The 15,999-nt window shown below is 47.8% G+C and overlaps 5 protein-coding genes across 5 annotated transcripts; 3 read left to right on the top strand and 2 right to left on the bottom strand.

Moving 5' to 3' along the window:
• Nucleotides 1-20: 20 nt before the first annotated feature.
• On the top strand, nucleotides 21-757 carry T310_4593 (uncharacterized protein; the record flags this gene model as incomplete). Its single annotated transcript, XM_013472534.1, has 2 exons — nucleotides 21-156; nucleotides 207-757. 2 exons carry the CDS (start codon nucleotides 21-23, stop codon nucleotides 755-757), a joined length of 687 nt encoding a protein of 228 aa, XP_013327988.1.
• A 1,380-nt stretch (nucleotides 758-2,137) lies between these two features.
• T310_4592 (uncharacterized protein) lies at nucleotides 2,138-2,676 on the bottom strand (the record flags this gene model as incomplete). Its single annotated transcript, XM_013472533.1, has 3 exons — nucleotides 2,138-2,178; nucleotides 2,308-2,331; nucleotides 2,367-2,676. 3 exons carry the CDS (start codon nucleotides 2,674-2,676, stop codon nucleotides 2,138-2,140), a joined length of 375 nt encoding a protein of 124 aa, XP_013327987.1.
• Nucleotides 2,677-4,074: 1,398 nt separating this feature from the next.
• On the top strand, nucleotides 4,075-5,128 carry T310_4591 (uncharacterized protein; the record flags this gene model as incomplete). Its single annotated transcript, XM_013472532.1, has 5 exons — nucleotides 4,075-4,196; nucleotides 4,242-4,294; nucleotides 4,325-4,441; nucleotides 4,491-4,597; nucleotides 4,958-5,128. The coding sequence occupies 5 exons, from the start codon at nucleotides 4,075-4,077 to the stop codon at nucleotides 5,126-5,128; spliced, it is 570 nt and encodes a 189-aa protein (XP_013327986.1).
• Nucleotides 5,129-12,811: 7,683 nt separating this feature from the next.
• Nucleotides 12,812-14,181, top strand: T310_4590 (BZIP transcription factor; the record flags this gene model as incomplete). The annotated part of the gene is made up of 4 exons (XM_013472531.1): nucleotides 12,812-12,865; nucleotides 13,049-13,070; nucleotides 13,269-13,594; nucleotides 13,648-14,181. The coding sequence occupies 4 exons, from the start codon at nucleotides 12,812-12,814 to the stop codon at nucleotides 14,179-14,181; spliced, it is 936 nt and encodes a 311-aa protein (XP_013327985.1).
• Nucleotides 14,182-15,349: 1,168 nt separating this feature from the next.
• T310_4589 (Actin-related protein) lies at nucleotides 15,350-15,999 on the bottom strand (the record flags this gene model as incomplete). The annotated part of the gene is made up of 2 exons (XM_013472530.1): nucleotides 15,350-15,382; nucleotides 15,495-15,999. Coding segments are annotated over 2 exons (538 nt in total), but the record flags the coding sequence as incomplete, so codon positions are not given.

The following is a 15,999-nucleotide window of genomic DNA, read 5'->3' as shown; positions in this document are numbered from 1 at the left end:
GCATGGCCTCGTTTTCAAGAATGGCCGAGGTAATGTATTCCGGTTGTCGAACATTGGGTTCTGAAGTCAGCCGTCTGTCAGCTTTCAGCAACTTTAGTGCGCAAGACGTCCTCATATGGGTACCACCATTCATTCTCAAAATGCCGTTGTTGATTGGTATGTATTATTTATCAAGTAATGACTTTTTTGGCTGATGTATTGCACAGTGACATCAGGGGAAGAAGCACGACATCTCCACAGAAACGTCATCGGCGCAGGAACTCCGGATTTCAACAGTCAGATGTATGCTCGACTGAGATTCAAACCCCCTAAGGAACAGTTCCTGTCGAATAAGCAGATGGAAAGTCCGTTGATCCTGCTACCGAAAACTCTACTTCGCAACAGCCTGCCTCAAACATGTTGTTCCGAGTGTTATGTCGGAACACGTTCTGTTATTCTGCCAACTCTCGTCGCTGTGCGCCCTAGTGGATCCAATGGCCAGCCTACGTTTGAAAACGGGATGTCTCTAGAGACATTCCGTGACATGAGAAATGCGAATCTCACAAGCGAACGGGGTCCGTTTCGGGCGTACGAGCCCACTGAGGTTGGAGAACCATGGCCGCTCACCTTTTCGCTTCGCGGATTGTCGCCGCTGTCCGAAGCCATCATGGGCCTCCGGGACTTTGAAGCACCGGATGTGTCTACTGACTTGGCAATACGGTTTGGTCCAGATCGAGACCTTGCCTGGCAGCACATTGCCGTCATCGTCCCAGAATAGTCATCAACAGTCGCAACAAAAAAAAACCTAGAATCCTAGGACCTGTGACAGGAATTTGGAATGCAATTCCCCACCATATTCCTCTCCCACGGAGACTCCGACAGAGAGAGCAGATATAAAACTTCCGGAGCATGTCGCTAGACAGATATCTGATAAGGGGCCTCAAAAGTCGACGATCTGTTTGCCAACATCATTACAACTTTTGCAGAGTCTGGATGCGCTGATCATTATCTGGAGAACAACAAAAAGGTGACAAAGGCTACAGTAAGGGCGGTTGAATTACAGCAATGGCAGGGTGAGGCGTTTAGCAGTGTAGTGACTAACTGCTTGCTCGTCCAAGCTTTTCGATCTGCGATATTGTGCACCAAGTGCGTCTTCTCGACTACTACAAGCTGGAATTTTCACCAATCTCTGGAAGACTAATTGCTGTCCCTGTCTATTACTACGACCATACGAGGACGGCTCCCCGGAAAACCAAAGCTCATCGTTTCTGCCCGTTGGCTTGTGCTGTTGAGGACAGGATTAAGGAACATTTCGACTGCTTTGATCAAACGTATGCGCCACCATATCCCTGTCCTCCGGCGCCTTACACATGCTCTCTAAGGAGTTTCCGCCGTGATAAGGGTGTATCTATTTGCTGCTTCTTAATAAACTTTGTCCCTCTCGACCACAACGCACCGACTCGACCTTGTCACTGGGAAGTGCTAAAAGATAAGAAAATAAAACACCGGAGCGACCACACAAGGCAGAGCCACTTCAGTGTCTGCTTATCTTGGATTCCTGCTATGCCACAGCAGGATCTTGGTCATGATTGAAACGCCATCCCCAATCATCTTTTACGTTTTGGGATAGTTTAACAGGGAGAACTGTGTCATTCGCGTACACAGCTGGTCAAACGTAAGGCACCTGACCTTCTCCCCTAGAAACCTACCAGCAACGTGACCGTCTTCAGCTAGGGAACGAGTCAGAGGTTCGACAAGCCATTGATTCGAGAGCATCAAGAAAGCAGATTGACAGGAGGGAATAGAGTGATCAAGACTCCAGATTAAGTATCGAATCCTGCCTCTCAATTTGCGGCCACTGAACACAATTATTGAGTGGTCGCCGGCACGGCCCCGGAACCGGCCGGAAGTGCCGGCAACGCTCCCTGTCAGACGTGTATTCGCCAAGCAGTCAAGGATAATCTGCTAGGCTGTTTTTATGGTACGGGCACGACCTTTCAGTTTGATAGACGAGAGCCTTAATTTGGGAAATATTTCTCATTTCCGTGAGCGCCGCAAGGTAACATGGGAGTCAGACAGCACGGGTCTCTGACAGCTTCACATGGAGCCTGTGCCAAATGGATTTACCCATCATGGCGCTCAGGCTCATGAGGGGTTTTCACCTGAAGAAGCCCTGAGAAGGATCTTTCAACGAGGTAACTGCAACAATGGTAGCATGTCATGTGGCGCTCTTCTATAACTAGGAAATACATTATTTATATGCCAGGAGGCTCACCGCTGATGCTTGATGGTGGATTGATGCGGACAAAGACACCATCATGGGCTCACCATCCCCTTCAATCTCCGACAAATCTGCCATGTTGTCCCAGTTGATCTCTCTATCTTACAATATTGGATTTGACATGCCAGCCAAACGGTTCGGGAACGATGCCGGCCTGTTGCACCTTTTGCAGATGGACCGCATTGAACAGCGGCTGTCTTAGCTTGAAGACCTGCGACCAAAGCCTGGCTGTACACCAAGGGATCCATGATGCACAGTCCAACCTGCCCATAAGCGATCCTGATCGGCACAACTGAAATGCTATTGCCCATGGTGGTAATATCTTGGCAGACATCTATGCTATTGAGTCCATTCTGCCGCTTGACCCCTGCCGTGACAAACCCTGAAAAGGCACGTTTTGCACTCTTATTATCCATGGCGACGGCGACAAAGGATATGTTGACATACAACACGCATTTGATTGGTGGTTTAATCGCGACGGCCACCAGAGGACTTTTGCTGAACTCGCCATTCGCGAGGCGGCGATATCTACGACCATCACTTAAGCCCCCGTCGCGACACGGATACCAACCGCCCTTCGCTCATCTTTCCGATACAGCGCACCCTGTTCCAGCAACTGCTAGAAGAGGACCCACTGATCTATGTGCTAAATGTAATCCTGTGGCCTGATCATGCGTGGAAACTCATGGCTTTCCCCCGGCCTGTCCTCCTACTGCAACGGGAAATCTCCGTCAAAGAAAGCAGACAAAATGGATACCGACTCCATTCCTCGGAGTCCAACGTGAGAGCTAAGGACATTTATAAATGAGGAGCCAGCTAGCGAGCATCTGCGTCGTGAACGGTTTACCCCTTCTTCTTTTTGTACAGTACGTATGTACAGTATGTACAACACTCCAGAAGGCTGACGTCCTGGAGTGAGCGCTTTCCCTTCGAAGAATCTGCAAATCGACGAACACGACACTATCTGATTTGGATTCAAAATTTGAAAGAGTGCGTTGAAAAAAGGTTGCACCTTACTTGGGCACCTGGATCACTGAGCAGTCGACCCAGCACAATCCGGCACAATGACCTTGCCCTACAAGAGGAACTTTCAATTTCGAAGATCGGCCTGATCACCAGTTCGATGACTGTTGCTCTTGTCTGGATATTCGAGTTTCCAGTCCCTTATCGGGATAGAAGGAATACTCTGATCAGAGATGTACAGCCTGATTGAGGAATATGTTGAAACAGAAGACTGGGTAGGACCAATCATGGTCGATTTGAGTATTGTGAGACAGGTTAGCTGCTCTTGGGTACAGTGGGTGGTTGTATCCGTGCTCGAACCCAGACACAAAGGCTCAGTTCGTCTCGCCCTTCCCTTACGTTGGGATAAGTTTAGTCATCCGCATATGAAGCATCCTGCCTCCATCATGATCTGCTCCAGCGCCTTTGCCCTGACGAATGGTGCAAAAGTCAAAGAAATGCCCCATTTTCCATTAGCAAGACGGACGTTGCAACTGGGAGCACCAGAATCAGCAGCACCAAAGCCTGGAGCGGGAGCTCCAAGAGGTTGATATTGAATTGGAGAGAGCTGATGTGATTACCAGAATGTTTGTCAAGCGCTTGATGCCGAGATCAAAGGCAGGGAAGGGATATCACAACCCACATGTACGAAAATCACATCCTACGACATTCAGGGGGTATATCTACAAGATGTCCGAACCTGGCGCATCGATCGCAGGACCAAGTGGTATTGGGAAAAGCTTTGTTGAACAGCAAATTGCTCGAGAACGCGCCTCTCATACGTTAGCCCTCATGCTTCCTCTGCCACCAACATGGAGTTCGTTTGCGAATCTTGCGGCAGAGACTGCCGTCAAAGTCTCATTCAAATCGCATTCACTGACGAGTCAAGACGTGCACCAAACACTTACGTCTTAAAGTCTGTGGTCGAGACATTGTGCGTTGGTGGTGTCGATACTGGAGAATCTTAGTCGAAGTGAAGAAATGCCGCGTCCGCGTCCGCGGCTGCCGCAGCGGCCCTCCCCTCTCCTCCCCGTAAGTTCGCAATCATCTGACATGCGGCAGAGACTCGCAAGGTCCGGATTAGTTCGCAGCTGACAGATATTAGCCCCCCTGCCTCTATCAAGTTTTTGTTCACAGTGAAGATATGGAAATCGGGGTTTTCCTGCTCCAGCTGTCCCAGTAAGTCCTTTTGCATCCTTTCCCATCTTTACAGGCTAACCCCTTACAGGGGCCCATCATCCCTGGCCCGCCTCCATCCCTCGCGGGCACTCCCCAGGCAATATGGGACCGGGAGGAACCATAGGATGCAGGCATTGTGGCCTGGGCAATCATATGGTTTGTCGACCTTCCACTGTGTTCTTTGGCCCCAGGTCTATGGCCAACCTGGTTTCTGTTCCCAGCTTCAGCCCATAGGTCTGCAAGGCTTATCTAGGCACGAATGGGCATGGGTTTGCAAGCCAGGCGCTTGACCTAGTCAGCCTTGACAGTACCGGGAGTTAGCCATTGGCACCTAGCTTCACCAGGCCATCCCAGTCACATAGACTGAACACCAGCCACCTACCTGTGGGGAGTGTGGAGAGTACTGGCGCAGGGGGGTTGAACAGTCTCCCATTCAGTCTGCATCTCTAGTCTACTCTTTCCTGGACATGACAAATTACCTCTTTCTTACACATGAGAAACTACGACCAGAACCAGAAACTCCTCGAGAATTACTTGGAGAAACAAGGTCCAATCCAGGACTTCCTTGCTGAGCAACGTCACTTCCTTGGGCTTGTCTTCGCTGCTTCTGGCTACAAGAAAGATATTGCTACGATTGACAGTGAAGATGCATTCTGGATTTGGATCTTATTATCTATGCCTCTGTGAATTGCAGTTTAATGCTCTGTCATGCATAAGCAGCATATTCTTGCCCCAGGTCCCTGTTCTTCGAGAGACGATGCCTTGCTTTCCCATGGGGTCTCCGTGAGCCGTGTGCTACAATTGGTAGCATGTCATTGTTCTGATCTTGAGATTCCCGGTCAGAACCTTTCTTTCGTCTGCATTTACGACGGGGTTTCCGTCAGCGGGCTTCCGCTGTCAATTTATCCATTTCTGCTTGCGTACGGTCGCACACAAACTTATGGACAATCGACCTTCATGCGAGCAACTCGACCCTATTTTCAGCAAGAACTGCCCCTTTATCCCCTGGTTCAATCGAACTTGCCTTCTCATTTATCGGCTTTCGTGAGGAAACCCCACTGTGTCCTTACAGTGCCGAGTTCGACAGTCATACTGCTGCCTATATCGAATATATTTACACCTTTTACCCTCAACTGGATCCGACGTCCTCCTTTTACTCTCTTGTACCTATATCACAAGGCCCAAGGAATCGATCCGGATTTCCTGCTTCTTTCATAGTAAGATTCACCTTGTATATTCCTCTCTGTTTCTGACGCTAACGTTTAACAGGCATTCTCGCCATGGTATAGTTGCCATCACTATAGTACTAATTCTCACGTCTGTATTACGTCCTCTCTGAATATGTCTACCTTCACCATATAAACCTATATAAACCATTGAGCAAACTCCCCAATTATCTGGCCGCGCGAAGATTCTGCTCCACAGTCTGCGAATCGTGGTGGCGAGTGAGCATCGCTTGCCTTGCCATCATACCGTATCAATTTCTATGTGCTCATATATCCTCATTCACATCAGCAGCAAGGCTGAGCTCCTGGGATAGCAGGGTGCGAATCTTACTTGACTACGACAACATCACAAAGTCGACACCCTTTTGAGGAGACTGATCTTTTTCTATTCCGTCACCACCATTCGATTTTGGTCGTGACAGGTTCGACGTCGATTCGACCAAATTAAGCCAAAGGCTCACAGTCTCGCTGAAGATCTTACACCTGGATATCTCAGATATATCGTCGATATCAATGAAGATCGTGGACTTCTTTGGACACTAAATCATTTAGCCAGATCACACATTTGTTATCATATTCTCGAAGTGGTTGAGGGGCACAAGAGGCTTCTCAGTAAACTGGAGCAGCATATTGGTCTCACTGTTCCAAACCTGGGCCTGCCTGCGGCTTGCTGACATCGAGAAACTTGAAAAGTGGTTGAACCAATATAGACAAGAGAAATATGCTGGTTCAACGCGACTTCAACTAGTCCGTTGCGATAAGAACCTCAAAGTGCTTGCCAAGTGTATGGTCATGTCCCTATAAACAAAACCCACTAAGACCGTGTAGGGCTGCGAAGACATCGATTGCAATGACTCCCTTGCCCTAACTCCGGTACTGGCTATACCCTAACCAGCTTTACCGCAACTCAGTGGCATACTTCCAAGTTGCTATCTTTCATCTTGTTGAACGCCTGAGGCTGTTGAACAGGCAAATTATCGGTCTTGCCACTATTCTGAATACGCATACCTCCTTTTCGAGAAATCGTGGCTGCATTAATGATGCACACACGAACTAGTGCCGACCTCTAGGAGACTCTCTGGCTTCATCATCTCATTGCCTTCAAAAAAGAATCCAGCGTCGCAGAAAGGTGCGTCGGGCATGTGGTGATTAGCAAACACGACGCCTATGGGACGACGGGCACGTCTTCTTCAATCAAGATTACGAAACTCTATTGGACTCTGTCGTGAGAAAGACCGCAAATTTTCAGGTCGACAAAAATCTTGATGGTCGCAGCTCTTTTAATTACGATTTTATTGATCTCGATTCTCCGCAAACAAGGCTCGCTGACAATTTGTGAGCGTCACCGACAAACGAAAACAAAAAACATACCAATCCAGAACAGCGATATCTCTGTCCTTTCGGATAAAAACGCTGCGACATTGCTGTTGCAGTCCCTTGCAAAAAGATAATAATAATACCATTGCTTACTTCGTCATCCAAGTGAAAAACCGTCGAGATGGCAGCCCAAACCGTGAGCTCCGACGAGCAAGAAAAGCAGAATTGCCAAGAGAGTGTCTTGAAACCTTCGACAGCATACACTATTATTACCTGCTACATCATTGCCTAATTTCCACTCGCTTCCTCCTCCTCAGCTTGAGTACCCATAACAGCATCCCCAGATTCCATGCTGTTGGCTGTGCTATACAGGAACCCGCGCAGACCTGGAAGAAATGGAGTTCATAACCCATTCAATGTCTATTACCAGATGTATCTGTAAAAAGCTATATTTTATAGTTTACCGTGGAGAGTACATACATACCCTTCCTAAAGATCACTGACCAAACGAACACTGCTGAAACGTGACTATACCGCGTCTGATATTTCATAATGCCGATTTCTGACAGTTAGTTAGTTATCTTGCCGTTAATTACCCTTAATATAAAATAAAGCAACTGGATTCCCATACCTAACTGATGAAACAAGTCATTAGTTGTAGAAAACCTGAATGCTGGTTCACTAACGGGTTAGGTACTTCGTATATGCTGTCAAACGCATGATTTTGGCACTGTCGTCAAGAAGGCCGGAAATGCTATTGCCAACAAAGACAAAGAGGTTATATACTCGTAGGTTTGATGGTTCTACGTTATGAGGAAGGGCTATTTCGTATAGGTAACCCAGAAAATATGCAATCAGAAAGGGGGGAAAGGTATAGGGTGATGAACAAAGGCAGCTTGAGACGCGTTATATAAAAGGTCGTTTATCCAAACCCGCAAGGACTGGAGTGATATCTAGCTACACGAGTGTGAAATGGATACGCCATGGCTACGCTTTTTTAACAGTACATCAATGCCGGCATTATATTCGAACAAAATTTCATGCTGTTACATTCCCAGTATCATCTTTACTAGATTTTCCCGCCTTGTCATATCTACCACATCCACCGCAGAGCTAAGACGATTTCCAAAGTATGTGTTCGGGCTCGTGGCGTTGACACCAGGGTGTCTGATATCTTTGAAGCAACGGAACTATGGAGAAGTGGTGCGGTCGGAGTCGATACGCGCAGGGGACCACGCAGGCAACGATAGAAGTCGTCATGTTACCAATCTGTCAGCCATTGAATGGGCCGATAAACTTACCAAACGGACGTTATGAGTTATTCAGCTGTGTTAGTGTACAGGGCACAGAGAGTGAGGTTGCAACTTACCTAGCCTGAGCACCAGGACCAGCAGAGACAGTAGTCGATAAAGTAGCGGAGAAGAGGAGAAATGGAAGAAAGAAAAAAGAAAAGAACAGAGTCGAACTCGCAGACATCCAAGCACTCCAGAAATTCTAAACTGAATGAAATAAAGCTGGCTTTATGTCTATATCGACTAATTTCTTCCGATGCCGGTCGACAGAGACGATGAGACAGTCTCCTTTGACTAAGAAGTCGAAATCTTAGATGAGACTAAAGGACGATGACTCGGGAAGATCAAAAATCAGGACGAAATAGGCGGACCGTGAACTAAAAACATGAGTCGATCTTAGTCAATTTCTTTCATTATCTCAAATGACTACATACTTATTGGTAAGATTGCCCTGATCCCTTAGAAGATGACGAACAAATACTGTATTGCCAACTACAGAATATAGAGAAGCAAAGACACCCAGCAATCCATAGAACCACGATGAAGTAGCATCCAAAAGTCCATCCAAGCCTTATGGGAAATTCCACGGACATAGCAAGTAACATGGCGAGTGTACCATCAATCCAACTTCGGTCAAGGCGATATAATTTTAATTCCTCTTCCAAGACGTTTGAGGAACAGGCGACGAGAGAGGAAAGTTACTACTTTTAGCACTGCTCGACCAGCTGTGAATAATATTGAGCAACTTACCAAGAGCAGGGGAGAAAAAAAGCTAAAGTACAGAGAGGAAGGGAGAGCCCGAGTTCTCAATGTTAGCATCTGTCTGAATTCCTGGAAGGATAAGCTCACAAAAGAAAAAAATACGGGGGGGGGGGGGGAGCTGTTTATCGTTGTCAGTCGACTGTTCATCATGGACAGGGAGGATGCAACCTACGAGGACGGTCACCCCAGGAACAGAGAAATCAGAGAGAGAGAGAGAGAGAGAGGAGGAGGAGGCGTCGAGAGAGTTGTCAAAGGGCTTCGGTGGAGGTAAGCGGCGAAGAGGGATCGATTGTCGATTAGAGCGAAAGGAATCCTTAGACTCTGCGATTCAAGGGATAAAGGAAAGCCGGTAATGCGTAGGATCACGAAGCAATGCTTGGAACAGAGCAAGTACTGCCCGTGCCAAACCGCACACCAGACAGTCCGCTGTAACCAGGTACATGAGAAGCTATTGATTTGATCATGGGAGCCAATCGACAACGAGGAGGTGCAGTCATAACCCCAGATACACCAGAGAGAGCTCCAGGAATATCTGAAATTACCCGCTAGGGAACGACGAAGTGGAAACACGACCGAAGTTCCCCTCTAAATTATCGATGGATGGGCTAGCCATGTCAATACCATACAGACAAGCTCATGTAGCGAGGACAGCCTCCGGAGAACGCGAGAACGAATGACCCTGGAGGCGGAGGAGGAGTGGGAGGAGGAGGCGGCGATATCAAAGACACGAATTGAGTAGAGGTGAAGAAAGTAAAGATAGAAGAAGGGATGTAGATGGATACAGCAATATATCTAGTCGAAAGGATCAGAAGACAAAGTGCGGGGATCGACGAAGCGTAAAAATGGGCGACGGGGATAAAAATAAGAGAAGTCATTTTATGGTGGAAATAGGATGATGTTGGGTGGGTAGTGGAAGGTGTGACGGTGGGACGAAGAAAAAGAGAGAGAACTGACGCGCAGAAGGCAGAAATTTATAAACAAAGGACACTAGTCCCAAGTGGCTAGTCTCTTCTAGGCAGATATCCAGCAGTTACTGGAATCAATCTTGGTGAATGAAAGTGCTTCATGGTTCTGGAGCGCCTACTTGGAAGCCAACATGCATGGACAGCCAAGTGAATGCTCCATACCTCCTGGTAACGTACCCCTAGTTAAGAGATCTAGCTGAAACAGTAAATTCGGACTCCGATCGAGTACGTCTTCTGATATTTCATCTCGACGCTGACTCCGAGCCGCCAAAGTGATGTGGAACCTTGTTTATACCTATAAGTCAGGCCAAAGGCAGAAACAAGCAGATGCCCGCCAATGGTCGGAGAGCAATAACGAGTCCTCTGACTCATTGGAACTGTTGATAGGTTGTGCTCAAGTACCTGTGCGCTGGAGCTGCGACTATATCAAATTTGCAGAGGCTATATCTGTATCTTGCGGGCCCTATGTCGTTGAAATTCTCGACATCCCATACGTTTGTAGATGTATCTCAAATATTATGTGTTGTACTGAAAATTCGACTTTAGAATTCATCAACTACTTATCAGTAATATTTTTAGACTTCCAAGACATGTAACTATGAAGAGTGGAAGAGTTGTGGGTAGTTTACACTATTATATTTTTTGGTGCATAACGCATCGTTTCTTGCAGGCATTTGCTCTGATGCTTTTAGAAAACACCAATTCTTTCTAATTTTCTCTCCACATTACAACAAGTACTAGAGTAATAAAGTTATTTTGAATCTTCTAACTTGACCGTGATTTTGTTGCGGGAGAGTGCTTGATATTGAGGCGATTATTAAAAACGGTGATGGCTGATACTAGTAAGATTTTAATTTATCTTGAGACAAGCTAAACAGTACACATAAAATTTACGGTACTTTTGTAACAAATATCTAATGATCTACAAAAATGAAAAATGCGGTATCGATAGAGTATCAGATAGCTACAGCAAAAGGTGTGGTTTTTTTTTTCTGTCAAACCGGGAGGAATGTGGATTCGATGGTCCCCTTCGTATTGCGCGATACATGTCCTGTTATCCAGTTTTCGTATATGTTCATAGTAAAACAGTCATTTCCGGGGCCTATAAATAAAACAAGGTTCTTCAGTCAGTTAGTCTAGCAGTCATACCAACTCAGACTGACTGTTGAACAGTTAAACCTATCACAGGTTGTCCTCCGACCGCACCATATTAATGTCTGTTTTCCGTGATCAGTTCACCCTTCAACCTTTGATTCTGACTCCTCCTGGCTAGCCAAATATAGGACAGATTATGTGAGAGACGGCAGATCAACAGGATCATTTATCCAGCCACCCTAATAATACTACTAGATACGAGTAACGACGGAATACTCGGTACTATTAACCACTATTCCTGGTTGAACCAACGAATAGACTCAGGTGCGCAGAAATCTCCTGCTTTTTTAGGCATAGAGGGAAATGAGCTGATACCATGTTCTGTTTCTTATCGTTCATTTTGGGTCAATCTGGGAGGATAATAGAGCCCTCCTTGCAGGACAAAGTTGACCAGAGAGCTGGACAAGATTACATCTTGCGGAGTATCAGAAGAGCTGTCTCAGTTTCAGATCCAGCACGCCGAGTTCCGTGATGATCGCTCGACAGAATTACGACCCCACGTGTTGTGTGACGCCTGAGGTCGACAATCATGCAATGCTGCTGCAGTCTGGAGTGATGGCAGGGCTTGCCATATCCGGCAAGTCTCGGCCGGGAAGGTGGGGCAGATTTACTCAGAGCTGACTAATACGGGCTTCGGATCGGGTTAGACCGATACGGGACGCGCTGACGCGATTTCTTAATCATCAGGAATCCCCTCCCCAACAGAATCGGTCCTGCCAATAACAGCCACTGGTTCATGGGCGCGGAATTCCAGGATGGAGTGTACATAACGAGAGGATGCCAGTTTCTCCTAGCAATATTGACGCTGACTCGGATGGTAACTGCTGCTATCTCCGTACGGAGATTACATCCATCGCGACATGCATGTGTTATTGTGTACGTAAGGTTATGCGGGGGGATGCGGTCGCGACTGCCAACCAGAAGCGGCCCAGAACGCCTGTACCACCGCGCTGCCGGAAACATAACAGATTACTAATCACTGTCAGTAATCCTCCGCGTGCTGACAGGAAGGCGTCTCTCGAAGGGCTTCCCAAATAAAATTCCCATGACAGTGATCAATCCCTCTTAGTCTTGATAAAAACCAACAACAGTAAAATTTCATCATGATCGCTCTCCAAGAGATACCCGCGTACGGTACTGTATGGGAGGAGACGACTTATGTAAGGAAGAACGGCGCCACTGGCATCAGTGGAGCGCCCTACGAGCCGACGGGCTCCGGCGTCTGCCAGTCTGCCAGTCTGCGAGTCTGCCAGGCCTTGCCGCCTGCCAGCCACCCGCCGGTACCGACGCTGCAGCCAGAGTATTATTAACCACCCTGCCTCCCCCCTCTCGCCGGACTTTTGTCCCTGCTTACGAGATCATCTCCAACCAGCTCGCATCACCGGCCTAAACTAAATACCTACCTTGCCCAGTCCATACTGTTCTTGGTGCCAAACGCGATACACTAAATTGTCACGCCGTAGGCCCTCGCAGTGCTCTACTCGGGGCCAATCGCGCATTATTCCCTCTTCCCATCCATTCTTCTTCATTTGATTCCTGTTCACTCGTCGTCTTCTTTTCCTCCATTTTACTGCTTTTTGTCGGTTCGTCCTGGAAAAAGCAATTGTTGGTTTCTGGCCCATCCCTTCCATCACGTAACCGACTCGTCTCTCAATGCAGCCCGCGCTAGCCCCAGCGCCGCATCCCAGCATGCAGACCTCTGCTCAGGTAAGCAACCACGGTTTTGTCATCACCACTCACATGCGCTTGTCGACGTGACCATCGTCGCGAGCAGCACCACGTCGTCCTCGCGCATCCTGCTCCTCGTATAGCTGGTCGCCTCTCGTCTTCGGCCAGCCTGGCTGTTCATCTTCTTAGTTTGTGGCGATGGCTAATGTTTGATCGTAACAGGTTCAGGACCATGCCGATCAGGGTAAGTCAGCTTTGCAGCTTTGTATAAACAGTTTTATCCTCAAAGGAGGCGTGAGCGATGGCTGGCCTTGTTGGGCCTGGTTCGCTGCTGATACGTCCTCCGAATCCTATAATGCACAAGGATTTCTGCCATCTCTCTTGTCGACGCCTTCGTCTATCTGATCTCTCACCTGAGCCCTGTAACTAATCTTAAATCCAGTCCTGCAGGAACAGCTCATAGCTGCGCAGCAGCACCTTAACCCTCAAGGAGCGCGTCCGCAGCAATCTCCTCACATTCAGGCCGCCCCCGCTCGCGACCAAAACAATAATATCGACCCTGCTATCGCAGGAGGTGCCATGATAAATCCCGCAGATTCGCAGGCAGCAGCAGCAGCTGCTGCTACTGCTACTGCTGCCGCGCCCACTGGGGAGGCGCAAGCTCCTGCACCGGCACAGCAGGAACAGACTCAAGAGCAGCCTCGCAGGACATATGGCAAGCGTGAGCTGTCCCAATCGAAGCGAGCTGCTCAGAATCGCGCAGCACAGGTATAGTTGCATCCCGGATCGAGATCACCCGATCATCCACTAACACTCCGCAGAGAGCATTCCGTCAGCGCAAGGAAGGATATATTCGGAAGCTTGAGGAGCAAGTGAAGGAATATGAGGTTCTGCAGGAGAGCTACAAAGCTCTGCAGGCGGAGAATTACCAGCTCCGGGAATATATCATTAGCCTCCAGTCGCGTCTGATCGACTCTCAGAATGAAGTTCCCGAGTTGCCAGGAAACATCGACTTGAGCCAGCCTCGTCCTGAACCGCCTACTGCTGCGACGTCTGGTGCCCCATCAACGTCAGCACCCACAGGAGCTGCCACATCCGCGCCTGCCCCGGTTGCACCGGGACAGCAGGCCCAGCCTTCTGCGGCGCCGTCTTCCACGCCGGGGGAAGACATCAACCAACTTAACCGCATTGCCGTTGCCGGTCTAGGGATGCGCAAGCACCAAAACGAGGAGGGCGCGTATGTGGGAAATGAGAATTTCCCAGCGAAGCGCATGCGCACAGACAACAACAACCAGTCGGAGTCCTCGGGTGTAACAAAGACGGAAGCCCCGAATGGCCTTTCGGTGGCTACCTGAAAAATAAATTAAATCTCTTATTTTTTTTCTCTGTGTGCATCCGCCGGATTGGAGTGGCGTTCGTTTTTTTTTTTTGCTTTTTTGCCTTGCTTTCAGGGAAATCCCTTAACCTGTACTGTTCTGTGTTACGATTCGATTATCGTCTTTGCTTTCTCGAAAGCATATCGATGAGCGTGATCTGTTTTCTCGTCACGTGTCATCGATTGTACTCTTCTCACTGGCTTGATTTTGTTCTTTCTTTACTCGGTGTGTGGCGCGAATCCATGGCTTGTATGTTTTCTCTTCTTCAATTTAAGATGGGTTGGTTGGTTGGGTCAGTGTCAGTGTCAGTGTACTTGTCATTTCCATTTCCATTATCCCTGTGTCTTACTTATGAGCGAGCACAATGTTCTAATTATTATTAAGGGTGGGAGGAAGATGTCACGAGTTTCCTTTTCCAGGTTTTTTTACCAGCTTCATTACCTACTTACTTAACTTCCCTCTGATCTGATTGTAGCAATCGTGCAATAAATACGAATACTGATTGATGCAAGTTACCTTCCTGCTGTCACAATTGTCCAAAAACAGAAAGGAGCTGATCGATCGACTTTTTTTTTAATGAAATTGAAGTGCACACGTACTCGACTCTGGATAACTATAATAACTAGGGTGTCATCGTCGCGATCCAACCAGCTATCTTTCCCCATTTTTACTTCTCCAACTCAATATGATGATGACAAGATGACAGAACAGCAGAGCAGGAGAGCAGGCTATTAACAAATCACGCACGATCAAACCCCTAAAGCCAAAAAAAAAGATGTTGATTGTTGATGACTATTGATTTTTTGATTCCAAAACTAACTAATACAAAAAAAAAACAAAAACCCCGTTTCTTCTCTTCTCTCTATACGCCGACCACGCCAGCCATACTCGACTAATTAAAAAAAACTGAATTTTCTTTTTTTAGAATTCATCGTCAATAAAAATAACCTCGTGCTTGATCGATCCATCCTGTTCAGTTCGTCCAAAAAACCAAAAAAAAAGGTTAGGAATGCTAGGTATGTTATTGTACAGTACAGCACAACATAATTATTTATTTTGTTTTGTTTTTGGTCATCTGTAGGATTCTAGATAGGAAACGGTCAGCGTGAAGGGTTTAGGTTTTATTGATTTGGTCTATTATCTCTATTTAGACGCTTGTAACGTTCCCGAGGTCGTGTTCCTGCTACTGTGTTAGGAATCGATCACCCAAGTCGTATAAAAGAAGGAGGGTGGGAGGAATAGGAGAGAGTGTGTGAGAAACAAGGAAGAAATGAAGACGTCTGGGCACCTACCTTGAGGTATTCGCTTCCCTTCTCGAGGAAGTCCTGCCGGGTTATGGAAGCTGTAGCCAGATCTGGTCCCGACGCCCATTGAGCGGCCCCCTTCCATGCGTCCAGGACAGGGTCAGCAGCGCGCCGCACAGACAGCTGTGCCTCGATAGGAAGGATGCACCGCAGTTCGTTTCTCACTCTGTCATCAAATCCCTGGAAAAGCGTGTGACCACCGGTCAGGAACACGTCCCGCAGCAAACGCGCACGATCCTCCTCAGCTGAAAAGCGCTGGTTCAGAATGTCGGCGGCAATCTCGATGATTCCTGCCTGGTCGACGCCCGCTATTGACGGCTGGAACACTACCTCAGGTACCCTGATCCTCTCGACGTTCAGATGCAGTTGGTGCAACTCTCGCTGGCTATCGGGGTTAAACGGCCAAGGTCCACGCAGGAATGCATGAACCAGACTCTTCGTCCAGTCGGACTGGGCCTCCAGTGTGTGGTTCTCAGTGAACTCAGGGTCATAC

The sequence above is a fragment of the Rasamsonia emersonii genome (assembly GCF_000968595.1).
Source record: "Rasamsonia emersonii CBS 393.64 chromosome Unknown ctg1118621760141, whole genome shotgun sequence".
Lineage (NCBI taxonomy): Eukaryota > Fungi > Ascomycota > Eurotiomycetes > Eurotiales > Trichocomaceae > Rasamsonia > Rasamsonia emersonii.
Note: the sequence above shows the minus strand (reverse complement) of the source record. Positions and strands in the feature narration are given on the sequence as shown.